The 15690-nt window shown below is 39.3% G+C and overlaps 1 protein-coding gene and 2 non-coding genes across 5 annotated transcripts; all 3 read right to left on the bottom strand.

Annotated features, from left to right (window-relative positions):
* Positions 1–51: 51 nt before the first annotated feature.
* KHDC4 (KH domain containing 4, pre-mRNA splicing factor) lies at positions 52–15393 on the bottom strand. 3 transcript variants are annotated; one of them, XM_074349548.1, is made up of 14 exons: positions 15271–15393; positions 14542–14758; positions 11791–11919; positions 11355–11434; positions 10070–10122; positions 9655–9818; positions 8680–8891; positions 8053–8113; positions 6507–6564; positions 6011–6264; positions 4038–4217; positions 3025–3137; positions 2219–2310; positions 52–1303 (listed from the first exon to the last, which is right to left on the bottom strand). In XM_074349548.1, the coding sequence occupies exons 1-14, from the start codon at positions 15306–15308 to the stop codon at positions 1104–1106; spliced, it is 1851 nt and encodes a 616-aa protein (XP_074205649.1). In that variant the 5' UTR covers positions 15309–15393; the 3' UTR covers positions 52–1103. The 3 variants fall into 3 exon arrangements, 2 of the variants coding, with proteins under 2 accessions (XP_074205649.1, XP_074205650.1); XR_012501322.1 differs by having other exon boundaries at positions 1247–1303; positions 3025–3109; XM_074349549.1 differs by having other exon boundaries at positions 1302–2310; positions 3025–3109.
* LOC123616596 (small nucleolar RNA SNORA42/SNORA80 family) lies at positions 5115–5251 on the bottom strand. Its single transcript, XR_006724607.2, has one exon. It is a non-coding gene; the product is annotated as a small nucleolar RNA SNORA42/SNORA80 family (small nucleolar RNA).
* Positions 9237–9365, bottom strand: LOC123616598 (small Cajal body-specific RNA 4). Its single transcript, XR_006724609.1, has one exon.
* Positions 15394–15690: the final 297 nt, after the last annotated feature.

Raw genomic sequence — 15690 nt, forward strand, 5'->3', positions numbered from 1 at the left:
ATTTTAGTGTATGGATGGGTTGTGGAAGAAAGAAAAGAGAAACCACAAGCAGAATATTTATACATTTATTTATAATGAAATTATGGTCTAAATATTTACAACATATAGGAAACCAGAGGATACGTTTATACAAAGCCAGCCTGCAAAGTATTCAAATGTGCAAAAATGACAGTTCAGTATCTCAAACTACTCCTGGTTCAGCAGACTAGCTCCTTCACTTTCACACATCAATATCTGATACAAAAAAGTTCTTTTGGCAAAACCTGTAATGCCAAGAAAAAGGACAAGTTGCAATTTCAGTCACTAAGTCCACCATTCTACTGCAAGCAGTCAAATCTCTCTATTTTCGCTGCAACCAGTTCTGAGAGAGACAGACCACTGTGTTTCACTTCTGTGAACCCTGACCAGCTTTTGATCAAGTAGTTTTCTCTGACCCAGTTGAAGACAAGGAGCTTAGACAGGCAATAAAAACAGCAATGGCTATCTGAGACAAGAGTGCCCGAAGGTGCCAGCTTTAGATCATCCCAGTGAAAAAAACCCTTCAACTTCCCAGGATCCAGCTATCTCCAACAGTTTCAAATTAGTAAAACTGCATTTCCCAAAACAAAGAATCCAAAGATGAAGTAGTGATGAGGAGGTTCTTAGATTTAAGTACTGAAAGGAGAGGATGGTCTTAAAATCATTTCCCCACTAATAAGTAGTAAGGCCTTGTTTGTAACCAGTTATTATCAAAATTGACCAAACAGTAGTAAAATACAAATAAAACTTGCTTCACGTCAGAATAGGGGACATTCATTTGGAAACGGCTGGACCAGGTCAAGTGTATATTGGAATGACCCTGTTGAACAAGCACATTTCACCAACTGTTAAAAAGCTTCTGAGACAAATTTGTGATTCTAAGTAAATTTTAACAGATGCTATGCCACTGCAGAAATAAGGATGTTTTAAAAAGAATGGAACCCCTTTAAGAAAGGGGACACTCATCTCTGCCTTCTGCAAAGGTCCCAGATGGTTCCCAGCACAGGTCCCAAAGTCTTGTTAAATCAAATGCATGCATTATTGCTAAAGAGTCACTGAGGCTCAAAATTCTGTTCCACTGTTGCCTATGGAGCCATCCAGAATGGCATCTGTTGTTTAGCTCGTGGTTGTGATGAAGGGTACTGATATCCCAAACTCCAGCCCTGTGGAAAACTACTTGCATTTTTATGACCTCCGTGTTCCTCCTCTTCGTCAGATGAATCTGCAGCATAAGCCACCAAGCCAAATCCCTTCTCCGTAGTTTTCATCTTCTTGACTGGATAATCTAGAATAGAGAAAAACAACCCCAACCCCATTCCCCACCAAAAAGAAAAAAAAAAAGATAATACCATAAATTCGTTAATTAAAAAAAAGATGTTAATTATAAGTGGTTAGGTGGACACCATTTTGAGGTCACAGGGTCAGTGGTCACCCAAAAACGTTGACGATCACACGAAAAACAGCACCAGCATCAGCAAATGTGAATCCACCAGAACCATGTAAGAAAACAGAGAAAGAAAAAAGAAACACACAAAAAAAAAAAAAAAAAAAAAGAAAAAAGAAAAAAAAGGAAAGTTAGCAAGTGAGTCTCTGGAGGCTAATATTTCACCTTTTAAAGAGTTAAAAGAAAAGAAGTTAAGAAGAGAAAAAATATATTTTCTTCTGTTCATTTTTATTATGACTACAGGCAAAGAACAAAAATGATCCCATTTCTGGACCTCTCCAGGATTTAGAGTTCTGGGACACTAAGAAGCAACATTTTTTAAAACAGCCATTGGCTAACCATTCCCAACCAAGAGAGCTATGAGGGGAAATGCGGCTCAGCTCCTAACAGAAAGAAAAATCAATCCTTAGGTCTGTATTAGATTACCTCCAGGTACTTAGAAAACAAAAGCAACAAAATTTTGAAAGGACCTACCACTCATTAGTTTTTCCTAGGGTTTTATTGTCACTGATGCTACGTATAAAATATAAGTCGACTGACTCTTTTCTAGACACATGTCGGTTGAAAACAAAAGGCTGTGTAACTATATGCTGTCCTTATAAATAAAAAAAAAAAGTATTCTCATTAGCCAGTAGATTACAGAGGTTGGAGTTAACACCTGAATGAGTCACACCTGAATGAACATCAGGTTAGAAAACTAATAGTTTAAGATCAGTCTTAGCCACTCCCTTGTTCCCCCAGCTACACCTTACTCACCATGGCTCCCTGTTAAAGTCCCAGACCCATTCCTTTCATCAGACTCTGTTTTTATTCCAGTCACTGGAAAGGCTGGTGGAGGCATCAACTGCCTGTTAAAAGAAAAATTAAATACTCTTTCAAACAAATTCAACCAGTTTCAACATCTTCAGTAGATAAAAAGTGGAGTAACAATACAGTCTGCAGATAATCTTTCAAGTTCACTTTAACCATTAATTTCAACCCTTTCCACCTGACCCACTAAGTGTCAAACTTACCAAGTTGTAAGATTATAAGGACATAACAGAATGAATAAATAGGTAAGTATGAACAAAATAGGCTTAACAGATGAAGATAGAACAAACTGTTGTGAAAAGTCAGCTCCATCTTATGAAGGCTAATATAGGAAAGGAGAATTCAAGCACTGGATGGCAGGCTGGACTCCCATTCAAGTACCTCCATCCATGACAGTTTTTGATTCTAAGCCGCAAAAGTGGCTTGACTGTCTAACACTTCTTTTATTGTCTTTCCTTTGGAAAATGGCCAAGATGCAGACAATGAAAGTTGAAGAAAGATACCTGAATAATCAAGTACTAAATTATTCAAGGCTGAATATAACTGCTTCTAAGACTGTGTAAGGCACATCATTCTATTTTCCATTACTACATCAATTACAACAAACAAGAGCTTGTTTGGGCCAAATGATTTCATTTCAGTTTTAGAAAACAGAAGCCCACAGCAACGATCACTATTCACACTAATGGTGCAATAATAAAAAAAAAAAAAGACATGAATATATCCACACAATTAGGTTCCAACTAACTTACCTGTCCCTCTCTCGCTCTTTGCCTGAGGAACTTGCCGGCTTCGATCCTGCACCTTCAATCTCATTCTGACTGGAGAAGCCTGTACCTAAATTAGTCATATGAATGGGTCCATGCTATGAGCAGAAAAATACAGTGGCATTAGCAAATCTACAACTGCTGTATTGACTTTAGCTCCTTAATGTAACTGTCAAGTGCCTCATCTTTCTGATAAATTGCACTACTTGGCTTTTTGGGATCTGGAATATAACTATTGTCAGAGTAGAGATTATTTTTCTCTGGAGCACTTGGTTAGGGATGCTGTGATTCATTATGCTATGCCTATCTGTTTCCAACTATCCACGACTTAATTGGTTTGTATAAACCTAGTTTATAAACTACAAAAATGCTCCAAAGTTTGTTTCAGAGAATGCTTCAAGGATTCTGGCAAAAAGTAAAGGTGATTCTCCTGATAAAACAAAATTGCACCAAAACGCATATTTTAATAATCTTAGAAACCTCATGTGAAATAACTATTTATAGTTATGTACATGCACAGAGTCACTGCATTTCTGGCTGTCTTTCTTTTAGGGGTGCAGGGATTGGAGAATGATATTACCCTCTTTTTTAGGAGGGAAAAAAACAGTAAATTGGAAGCCAAGGTTTTAAATACAAACCACATATTGGTAGAATGATAGTTCTTCCCTATACACCTCACTAAAAGCTATCAGACTTTCAAAAATCTGCTGTATAAAGAGTAAGTGCAGAATTCTACAGAACTTCCAGATGCGGCTCATAGGTGACCTCTCTCTAGGTGGAGAGCTTTGTATCTCTTCTCACACTGCTTTCAAAGACAAAACACACCCAAAGGGAATCACTCTTGCTTTAAATTAAACCCCAAGGATAAAAATCTGATCTAAATGTATTCCAGAAAGCAGAAACCCTAGTACTGGGAGACAGATATCAATTTATCTTTCTTTAAAGGGAGAATATAGTAGGATACGATGAGGGAAGTAAGACAGGGTATTTTATTTAACCTGGTATCCAAGAAGTCCAGATTCTCGTTCATCTGGTAGCTCCTCAGTGAATCGCCTCTTCTGTGCCTGGGGTTGACTTGGGAGTGGGGGCTGGGGCTGGGGCTGGGGCGGGGGCTGGGGGCCAGCAGGCAAGGCAGTTTTGACAGGAGCAGCAGGAATAAAAGGCCCACTCATCGGACTCTGGGACCAAAACAAACCAAGGAGGAAAAAAGTGTGAGAATGCTCAACTAACAAATAAGTAAACAATGATTACAATATACTTTAATAATCAGTATGTGTCATAGGAATCTTTCACCTTTTGGTCCTTAGTTTACTTCAGGTATAATCTGCTAACAGTATCACCTAGTCTTCCCTCATTCATGGTAGGGAAACATGCAACTGACAAACTCTACAGTGCTTTCAACTCTCAGGAAAAACCTGCTACACATTTTGGCCATCAGGAGCAAACATGATCATTAACCAACAATAGACACTCCAGCCACTTACTTAGTCCAGAAGTTCTTAAGCAAGAACATTCTCTTATTTAAAGCCCTTTAATGAATGTGATTAGTTATTCTGGATCATAAATGCTGCTAATGCTTGTGGCAAAGACAACTTCATCTACCAATCCATGGGTAAGTTGTTATGTCAAGAGCAAGTCAGTCTAATGTTTTAAGAGGTTGTTCCAAAAAGGAATAAGGGATGATCAAAAGAATACATTAGAGAAAACAAGCACTTCTAGAAGGAAAACTCTTACTAATGACAGCTAATATTTCCCAACTGCTTAGATCATCTTATTTAATCCTTGTAACTTTTTGAAATATTATCATTATGCCCATTTTACATGTAAGAAACACCAACACCTGGACAGATTAAGTTTCATCCCAAGATCACACAGCTCAAAAATGGGGAAGCATCATGAACCCTGGCAGTCTACCTCTAAACCCCAACTCCTAACCACTCTGCTATACTGCTTCCTGATTACAAAAGAATGCAGCTCAAGCCTGCAGAACTATAGCTCTGCCTAAATATAAAAGGTAAAATAACTATGATGAGGGGCCACAACAGAATTTACTTCATAAACCCTTTCTTGTTTCATACTGTACAACCCCCTTCAGTGCTCACAGCCCACAGGTGAGGAGGCTGGGCAATGGTTCGAGGCTGCAATTTTCTCTGGCATGGGTACACTATGAGAGGCCCATAAACAAGGACCCGCCATAAATCCATTACCATGCTCCCATTAGTCTCTCCCGTGCCTCCAAGAAGGATTGCACATAATCTACCTAGATGAGCTAGCTACTTACTCTTTCCCTAAAATTCTAGTTTCTTACCTAGTTTGATAAATATATACCAACATTTATAATCCTTGAGTTTGGAAAGTTCATGTATCTCTCGGTCTAGGAACACATTTATATGGCATAATGTCTTCTAAGACTGGTAAATCAGTTCCCATCATTTAGAGGCATGGAGTATGCCAGCCTCTCCTTGAGAACTTTAACACTACAAAGCCCGGGTCAGGCACGTGATAGCCCAAGGTGTGGCTAACTATGATTCTGGCCTGCCAGCTATTTTTGTAAACCACGTTTTGCTGGAACAGAGCCATGCGCATTCATTTGCTAATGTCTGTGGCTGTTTCTGTGCCACAGCAGAGAATAGCAGTTACGACAGAGGCTGCACAGCCCACAAGGGCTAAGTGTTTACCACGTGGCCCTTCACAGAAAGCTCGCCAACTTATGCTCTGAAGAAGTATCTGGTGTCAAGACTTGTGAAACTAACTGTAAACTGCATGATGAATACACACATGCACACACTATTCCAAAGTATTCAGGTAGCTTGGTGGTGGGAACACAGGAAGAAGACAAAAGGAAAAAAAAAAAAACAAAACTACAACCCAAAAACCTCACGTTACATATTACTTCTGAGTAACACCATCACCTTTCCGCCCCAATTTTTCCTAATTCAACGGCATCATCTTTCACATCCTGGCATCCTACCTGTCCAGTGCTAGCTGGAGGCTGCACTTGTGTTATCGGGTATTGTGTTGGCACAGGTGGGACTCCAGTAGGTAATGCTGGCAAGACTCCAGGTGCCAAAGAAACAGCTGGTGGCACTATGCTTGGTACTCCGTAGGGAGGTTGAACTGGCTGCTGAGGAGGGGGAACAACAGGGTAACCAGACTGATAGCCATTGGATGGATAATATGGTGGTTGAGGAGGGACACTACTTATAGCAGAGGGTTGTGTATAGCCTGAGGGGGGAAGAAAAAAAGTGTTTAATCAGCTGCAGCAGAATGAGACATTTTAGCTGAATATTAAACTTAATCTCTAGGGAAGAAAACTACTGAGGCATAAATGGCCTTCCAAATAACCCTACATTGAAGGGAACATTATTAGTGCCCTGGCACAGTTAATCTAGCCTCAAGCATCACATTTTATACATAAATATCACTAGTAAAACATTTTTTAGTTAAGCACTTCAAGACATACACACCTGGTAAAGGTACAGCAGTATTAATCTGATTCACAAATCTAGAGTATTCAGCATGAACCTGAAAGAGAAGGGAAAACAAATCAATACAGGACAGGCCCAGTTCACTGAGTAAGCATAAGGATATACAATTCTAGGATCGAAGCAATTGGGAATCAAAACATTTCCATTGATGTTTCAATCAAATTTAGACTTGTTTAACCTAAACATTAATAAGGCACACCTATACATTTTCAAGCCACGTTTTGGGAACCGAGAGCATGGACATCAGGAGCACCCTAAATCTCCCCAAAAAGACCAAATTCTGGGGTACAAAATCAGAGAGCCACAGAAATCAAGCAGTTAAGTTGCCGGTGTAACTATAGAGAAGTCATTCTTTTATTTACTGATTAACTTGTCCTCAAATAGTTCATGGTTTTAACAAAGGTTTAGGACGTCCCCCCTCCAGCTCTTCATTAAAAACATCTTACTAAGTCCCACTTCAAATGGCAACAAAGAAATGATGGGGGAATGGTCAGGGAAGTTATTGATACAAGGGTTGGTAAATCAGGATATCTCACAAAAGCAAAGAAAATGACTTCTTCCCAAAAGGGTACTCTTAAATACCAAATAGCACAAGGTTCAACATATTCAACCCCCTAAACCTGATTTCTTTTATGTGCTATAAAAACAGCCCTTTGGTTTAACTTCTGGTTGTCTGATTATAGAATAAAAGAATGAGTAGTCAAAGAAGCAATTATCCCAAAGACATTGCTAACTGGTTTTAAACCAGTAGGACTCTACCATTACTTAAGCAAAAACTAGTATTAAAAAAATGTTTGGAATGCCTATCATAAACAACTTGACCAGGATTAAAAGTATTATTTAAATAACTGACAACATTGAGATTTTCATGACACTAATATATAAGAAACTTCAAAATTCCTTACTGAAATAGCTCCTGAAGAAGAAATACAAGCAAACTGCAACCCTGGCTAGGGGAGCCTGACATCCTTACACAGAACGTGAGTTGCTAGAATGGTGTCGTGGTTTGAATAGTGTCCCCCTCCAAATTCATGTCTGTCCGGAACCTCGGAATATGACCTTGTCTGGAAACAAGGTCTTTGCAGATGGAGATAATTAAGATGCAGTCATACTGGAATAGGATGGGCCCTAAATCCAAAGACTGCTATCCTTAGAGAAGACAGACACAGAGATACAGGTAAAAAGGTTACGTGAAGATGGAGGCAGAGTTATGCTGACACAAGACAAAGAATGCCAAGGACCGCAGGTAATCCGCTAGTAGATGACTACTAGGTAAACCACTAGTACAGAGGGATGGGATGGACTCTCCCTCAGAGCCTTCAGAAGGAACCAACCCTGCCCACCTGGATTTTGGACTTCTGGCTTCCTGAACTGTGAGAGAATAAAAGCCTGTTGTTTTAAGCCATTTAATTTGTGGTAATTTGCTATGGCAGCCCTAGAAAACTAATACAGGTGGAAAAATAGCTAAGACACAGTCCAAAATGGCAGCAGATCTTCTAAATGACTATCAGATAACCATACTCACTGTTTGCAAGAGATTCTCACAGAGCTTCTTGGCAGCAGCCAGGCCTTCTGGTTTGGGGTGACTGCAAAGAAACAAGAACCAAGAATTTGAAGGGGAGAAAAAGAAGAGAAACAGAATTCTGCTTCCACTTTGTATGCTGTTTTATCAATTTAATATATTTAATGCAGCATAAATCTAAGCTTCTGAAAATCACAAAGTAGGAACACAAAAATAAAGTCAGTTAAAGTTCTTTAAGATAGTACTAATATTACCACAAATACTTTATTGCTCTCCTTCTCTGGGTAATGGTACGTCTGGATATAAAGAAAATATATTTAAAGGTCACCAAAATTACTATAAAATGTATTAGTATTATCATAAGGCTTAAATAAGTTAATTTAGATTCATTATAGCTCATTTTAAGATCACAGTCTCATATAAAAGCCAAGGATTTGAATACTAAAAACAAAAAATTCTGCCTCTTAGCTCAGTTTTTATTAACTAATTACAGAATGACTAGTGCTAAATTTACCTAAGTTCCTCCTGTCACAATTTATTAAGCCCATTTTCTCTTAGTCCTTCTGAATCATTCCCCTGGACTGATCAGTTAACAACTACTCAAACATCCTCAGACCCATCCATCCATACCTGATGTAAATGTACATAGGTTCAAAAGCTTCTCGGCCAGATGCTGGCTCAATGCAGCCTGAACCTTTGCCTCGTAGGAAGACTTTGGCACCTGTTTCAATCTGAATGTGCTGCAAATAGGAGCAGCCTGGACCTTCCACTTTCTCCTTGACATTGAAAGTGGGCACAGCATGTTCTAGACCCACAAATAATTTATCTTGCACATAATGCATCTGCAGAAGAACAAAATACCTCAGATTAAACAAAGAATATGTAATTAAATCCTAATCTTGGAAATTATGCAAAATACTTTAATCCTCCAGATATTTTCAGTCACTTCCAGACCCCCTATAATTTCTACCATGAGTCCGTAAAAACGAACCCTCTCAAGTAACTTAATTTAAATGGGAACTACACATTCCATGTACATACTTATAACATTAGCATCCTACTCTGTTTAGTGGAATCTATTTAACAAGTGAAAACCAAGAGTCAATACTGAGTAAGGTCACCGACTTACCCCAACTCATGTAAGTTAACAGGAAATAGCAAAGACAATCTCTTGTAAAGCTGGAGTAGCATGTTGGGTAGTACAGTCAGCCCTGTGATGTTCTCCAATAAGGGCTGCTCTCTCCAACCCTTTTTTCTAGGAGGATTGTATCAGCAGAGTCTTGCTTCATCAGACTCCGCCTTCTTAGTCCTCCAGTTGCCATCAAGTTTACAAATTTAAATCAAACCACTAACTTCAAAATGTACAATGTGTGTATTCTGACTTATCACTCCCCTTTCTAGAATATATCAATATAAAGAGATGCGTGTTCAGATTTCACTGTACCTTGGAAACCTGAATGGTTCATTAATAGGATATCAATGGCAGTAACTTTCAGGTTGGAATTTCAGGATTTTATTTTTTTTCTTCAAACTTTCTGTAGTATTTCGCATTTATCATTTTTATAGAAACGATAAAGCTGTTAATGAGCTCTCCTTAAAACATACCCCTGACTGGAAGGGAGGCTTCTGGCTAACAGCTGGAGACAGCTGCGCAATGGGGGCTGGCTGGTGATAGACAGTGACTGTTGCACCATTAAAAGTTGGACTTGTCCCTGTTGCAGCTTTGACCACTCCATTGGTGATAATTTCCTTGATTCGGTTTACAGCTCCTAGGGAAAAACACAGATAGTAAGATACTATACTGAAGAAATAAACTAACTGACTAGTACCCAGTGATAAACACAGGCCAATGCTCAATTATTCATGTTTTAATCCATTTTATAGGTTACCCAAGCACATTCATGAGAAATTCAAAAAGAAGAGTCAGAACAGCCATCAGGAATAATGTGGTAACTTTTTATACACAGCCTGTACTTTGCCCTTCACAAAAAGCAGTATATGAGCCAAAACCATTACTTACTGTCCACCAGTTCCCGTGTCTGGCCCTGAACGTGAAGATACAACGGACGATCCCTATAAAGAGAAATATAAAATGATGATCTCAAACTGGTCATCACCTAATGGGTCACCGAATCAAATTTGTAATGTTAAAAATGGTGGTTGCTAATTAATTTTAAGAACATGGTTTTACAGCTGGGGACTGAGCAAACTGCTGGTTGTTTAAAGTTAACAGGCCCATACAGGGATCAGATCTGCTCTTACGGGCTCATGAAGATTAGCATCCATTCAACTGAGATGACCCAATGTTTGAGAACAGAATTCCCTTTTTGTCAGCTAATAGGTTATGGGCAAATGTGCTCTTGGCTATCCAAACTAACGGGATAAGAGTGATGGTGACATATAGATAAATGTCCATAAAGGCCCCTACCCAACTGAGAAAACACTTTAGATTCTAAACATAAAGAGGCTTAGATTCAGATTTTGACTATAATAATAGAGAAGAAAGTGATCAATAACCAAACAGTTAGTAAAAAGCTGTAGGTAAAAAATAACTGTTAAAAAACCAAAAAGTACAGGGGGAAAGGATATAGCTCAGTGGCAGAGCACATACTTAGCATGCCTGAAGTCCTGGGTTTGATTCCCAGAACTCCCATTAAAATAAATAAACCTAATTCCTCCCCCACAAACAAAAAAGTTCAAAACAGCAACCAGCACATATATAAAGTTAAAATATAGTCTCAGTTTGAGGTGGGGAGCAAATTTTACCTCCAAATTATATTTAGTTCAAGCCAATGTGAAAAATGTGCCATTTCATGAATACCTGCCCTCAAAAACTTAACAATGGAAAAACTAAAACTAAACTGAGATAAAATCTTTACGTGGATAACCTACAACCTATAATCATCACAGAGGCGATAAGGAATTTGACAAAAGGATTTTTCTAAAAAGGAGATTGCAATAAAGTATGAGCCCATTTGTTAGTGAATATTTTCATAGATTAAAAGTTCAGTAACATATACATTAAACGTTAACAATTATCTTCTTTTATACTTTAGTGTAATTTATTTCCTCCAGTCAAAGCATCAATTGTGAAATAAAAAAAACAAAGAGCAAAGATGAAACACGAAGGAAAGTAGCTGCCGACACTTCTTACATTTGTTTGAGGTTTCCCAAATTTTGCTATAAAGCAGGTGTGTGGGTGCATCTCAAGCTTCTAATCAAACATTTACACATGGAAAAAAATACGAAGCTAACATGAGTCATATGTCCAACCCTTCCCCAAAGTAGAAGATATGCATACACACCCTGGTCCTACTTTGGCCTTCTCCTCAGTTGTCATGAACCTCCCCCGAGTTGACACTGCAGCCCCACTAAGTCGGCTGATCTGAAAAGGAAACATTCTATTAAAAAGAGGATGTGGCAATTGATTGATTTCAACAACAAGCAGCAGGACAGATTTTCCCCATTCATTTCATTTCACCAAAATGGAGGAATGAGTTCTCTGTTATCTGAAATTGTGATTCCACTGGTTCTTACTCAAACTAACCCAAAGAATTCACCCATATCTGTTTCTTCACTTTCACTAAAAAGTTCTTCTGCAGTTAAACCCAATCCTGACTTTGGAGACTATGACCCAAGACCACTAATAAACATCTGACTCCTGTTTGTGTTTAAAGGTCTTGTTTTTCTTAAACTACATCCACCCACCGCCTTCCCCAAAGAGGCCCAACATCTCCGCACCTCGTCTTGAGTCTGTCCTCGAGTCAGCAAGTTCCTACACGTAAGAGGCACATCATTGATCTCTACTTCAGCTACCACCAGGTCATCCTTGCTTTTATTGCTAGTTAGGCCTTTGCCGGGGGTCTGAAGCTACAAAAACAGAAGTTAGGTGAAAAAGTTTATACAATGAAATAATACATTTTCATTGCCCAATTGACAACTACCCCTTCCAATGTGCCACCACCTCCTGACTGCTCCCTTTACCTGCCTGCATACACACCTGGAAATATCCCTTGGTTATTCATAAATGAAGTAACAAGCAAATAAAAATTTCAGTAAAATGACAGTGAGTACAATCAAAGACTTGAAAGCCATCATCAGATTTCTCTGTAACCTTGGTCATGTGTGCATTTTTATCACCACGTAATTACAGAAACTCTGTGGACTAGAAGCTTCAATCTCCAAAAGGAAAATTAAAGGGCCAAATTATGATGCTTTACAGCTCAATTAACTAGCTGAGCGTGTAGTAAAATACAGGGTAGAGTCCAATGCACATGAGTCCAACAACTCACACATCTCATTTGTGTAATGGGAAGTTGCCTTTGTGCTAACTCTATAGTCACAGCAAGTCAACTTCAACTAATTCCATCCTTACAGTGACCTCAGAAACCCTTAAATTGTATCTAATTTACATCCCATTACTCTCTATTAAGGAAGAACAAAGAGAATGAATGAAAAGCCTAGTAAGAGCCTAAAACCTGATCTGTTTTCTCTCAATTTAAACTGCGCAACTCCAGATAGCCGGATTTGAGTGTTATCTGAAGAAACTTGAATCTGAAGATGGCATTCCCCAAACCTTAGCTGCCCCGGACAGCTCAAGGAAGATAAAATACAGATCATTTCTTTGCATGTTAGATACATTTTTAAAATGTGGAGGAGGCAAACTAAATAAACTCAACAGTTATCTTTTATCCTTTATTTAGCCCCTTTCAGAATGAATTCGCACATCTCATCTCACTACATCTTTACCACCTTTAACTGAAGTGCCACCTTTAAAGGTATGTATCAGTGTCATAAAACAGAACTTTCTGTTCTCTAGTTGGTAGTCCAATATGGGTGCCACTACCCACATGTTCATTAAGCACTTGACATGTAGCTAATGTGACCAACGAACTAAATCTTAAAATTTATTTTTTATTCAAATATTCAGTTAAATAGACACATGCACAGGTATCTATTACCAATCCCACCACAAATGAGGAAACTGATGTCAAAGCCACACAACCAGTAACTAGGGATTCTGGGTTTCAAATCTGATACTAAATCCAGTATTTATGCACCATGCTGCCTCCTGCTGAGTTAAATTACCATTTTGGAGATCACCTTTTAGAGGAAAAAAATGAATCTAAATGATTAACATCAGTATTAAGAATCTTAACATTCAAACATCCATCTTTGTCAGTGTGCTTTTAGTGTTTCCTTACAGACCTTAGAAATAGACAATTGACTCACACAATCTTTTTGAACCATGAAAGTACAATGAATAACAAACTTCTAATCCACTTGAAAGTTTTCACCAAGTCCGCAGAACTCAAACATTAAGGCATCCAGACAGGTTCTACTGATAAACGTTGTTGACGTCATCTACTGATAAACTGGAAGATCTGACGAATTCCATTTTCTTTCCTTTTTCTCCCCCCAGCTTTATTGAGGTATAAATGATAAATAAAAATTGTATACATTTAAGGTGTATAACTTGATGTTTTGATATGTGCATACATTGTGAAATAATCACAACAAACACACAAATTAACATATCCATCACCTCACTGGCACTGCATTTTCAAACACAGAACTCATCTCTCCACAGGTACTAAGGAAGGCAAATTTAATTTAAGCTAAGAGAATTTTTTTCAGAAGATAATTACAACTGAATGGGCTGCCCTGGAACACAATGAATTGTCCAACTCTAGAGGCTTTCGAGCAAAAGCTAAACACCCAATTGTTCGAGGTGACTCTGGAGCCAGACAGACATCTGTGCCTATCATTTACAGATCTAGGACTTTACCTTCATAAGCCTCATTTCCCTTATCTGTAAACTGGTGACAATCCATTGCATACAATTGTTCTAAGGGTTTTTTTTAAGTGCAAAACATGCATTAGAGCAATACAAACAAAACTATACTCATCCTATAGGAAAATTCTTGCATTCTGTGGCAAGGTAAATTAAAGGCTTCAAAGCTCAGATTCATCCCAGTTGTAAGATTATAATTATAATAGGAATTTTATAAAATGATCAAATAATTTCCTCAATGTCTATTAAAACAGCAAAACCACCCATATATATTTACTTTAGTTCGTGTTTAACTGCACTTTAGTTAAGCAGTCATTAGAAACATGAATCTACAGATTCTAATTAAAGACAACAATTCTAAAGCTCACATGATTTATCTGAATTTCTCTTTTGACTTAAGGGAAAATGCACTTGTATCAAAAAAACATTACACCATTGCTTTAAATGACTGAATAGATGGAACTTAAGCTGAACGAAGTGAACATAGACAATACAAGCTATTTGGTCCATAAATAAATATAATCAGCACAATCAAAATTGCTCCCCCCCACCAAACTGCCTCTCCAAAACAAATGACAAGATATCATCGTTACTGACCCGTTTTCTCCTTCATTAACGCAAATGACTGTGAGATTACAAAATTACAAAATAACGTCTATTAAAATTGCAGTTAGCAGAGTCCCCTCAACTTCAAATACCTTCTCAGTAGCATTCTGAGTTGGTTTCAGCTTTCCTTTGGCCATAAGCATGGCATTGATCTTGGCAGCTACAGCAGCAGCAGCATCCAAGGCTCCAGAGGGAGCAGCTGTAGAGCCCCCGGGGCTCCCCCCACTACCGGCAACCTCCCCACCTGGGGCCGACGGTGGGAGGAAGAGAAGGGGGGCTGGAGCTGGTTGGTCCCATTTGCTGCGGCGCCTAAGGGAAGTAAAGGAAAATTATTAGGCCTCCAAACTTTTATTTATATTTTTCTCCTCTTACTGCGCCTTAGCACCCCATTTTCCTTCTATCATGTTCCTTTTGCACCTTCGAATCTCCTACTAGAGCTAAAATTACCATCTCACCTTAAATAGACAACTACTGCAATATCTTCCCAAATTCTCACTTATTTCAACCCTTTTCCAGAATCTACTTCCTTTCTACTCCGTCATCCCTATCAAAAGATTCCACTCTGTCCCATATGCCCTCATTTTCGGCCCCCGCTCCCGTCTCGTCCTTTCCCAGATCCCTGCTTTCCTCCTCTCTCTCAACCCCGCTGGCCTTTTTCAGGGTCCCCAGGCCCGCTCACCATCCTTCTCCCCAAAAGTCCGGCCCTCCAATATGTACACTTCCTACCTAAGCGCCCCTCCACCCACACGCTGCTTCCTATGATCCCTCCGCCTCTCCTGTGCCCCATGCTTGCGGCGATGCCCTCGCCCGCGAAGCTTTACCCGCCGGCTCCAGGATGTGTCGCGCTCCCCGCGGACATGGCGACCGGCTCTGATCAACCACCCGCCAACTACCCCACTACCACCTTCCCGTCACTTCCGCCCCCAACGCCCTTACGCACAGCCTCTTCCGGTCGTGAAGCAAAGCGGTTCCGGTGAAAACATCTATTCCGATTGGACTCTCGCTGGTTTCAAGGCGCCGGGCGTTATATGAAACAGCTAGGGTGTGACCTTCCTGCTTGCGCCTTGCCCTTAAGAGAGATGGCTGCTAAATCTCATGATAGGAAGGAATTGGGGCAAAGAGAATCCATCTTTGTTGTGGGCACGTTTGTAGTCTTGAAGACAATACGCATGAGTCAGGGAATTAACAGGTTTCTCCCCCAATTCAGTTACGTTCGCGTGGAGTCCCAGCCTCTGTCCTGG

The sequence above is a fragment of the Camelus bactrianus genome, chromosome 21 (assembly GCF_048773025.1).
Source record: "Camelus bactrianus isolate YW-2024 breed Bactrian camel chromosome 21, ASM4877302v1, whole genome shotgun sequence".
Lineage (NCBI taxonomy): Eukaryota > Metazoa > Chordata > Mammalia > Artiodactyla > Camelidae > Camelus > Camelus bactrianus.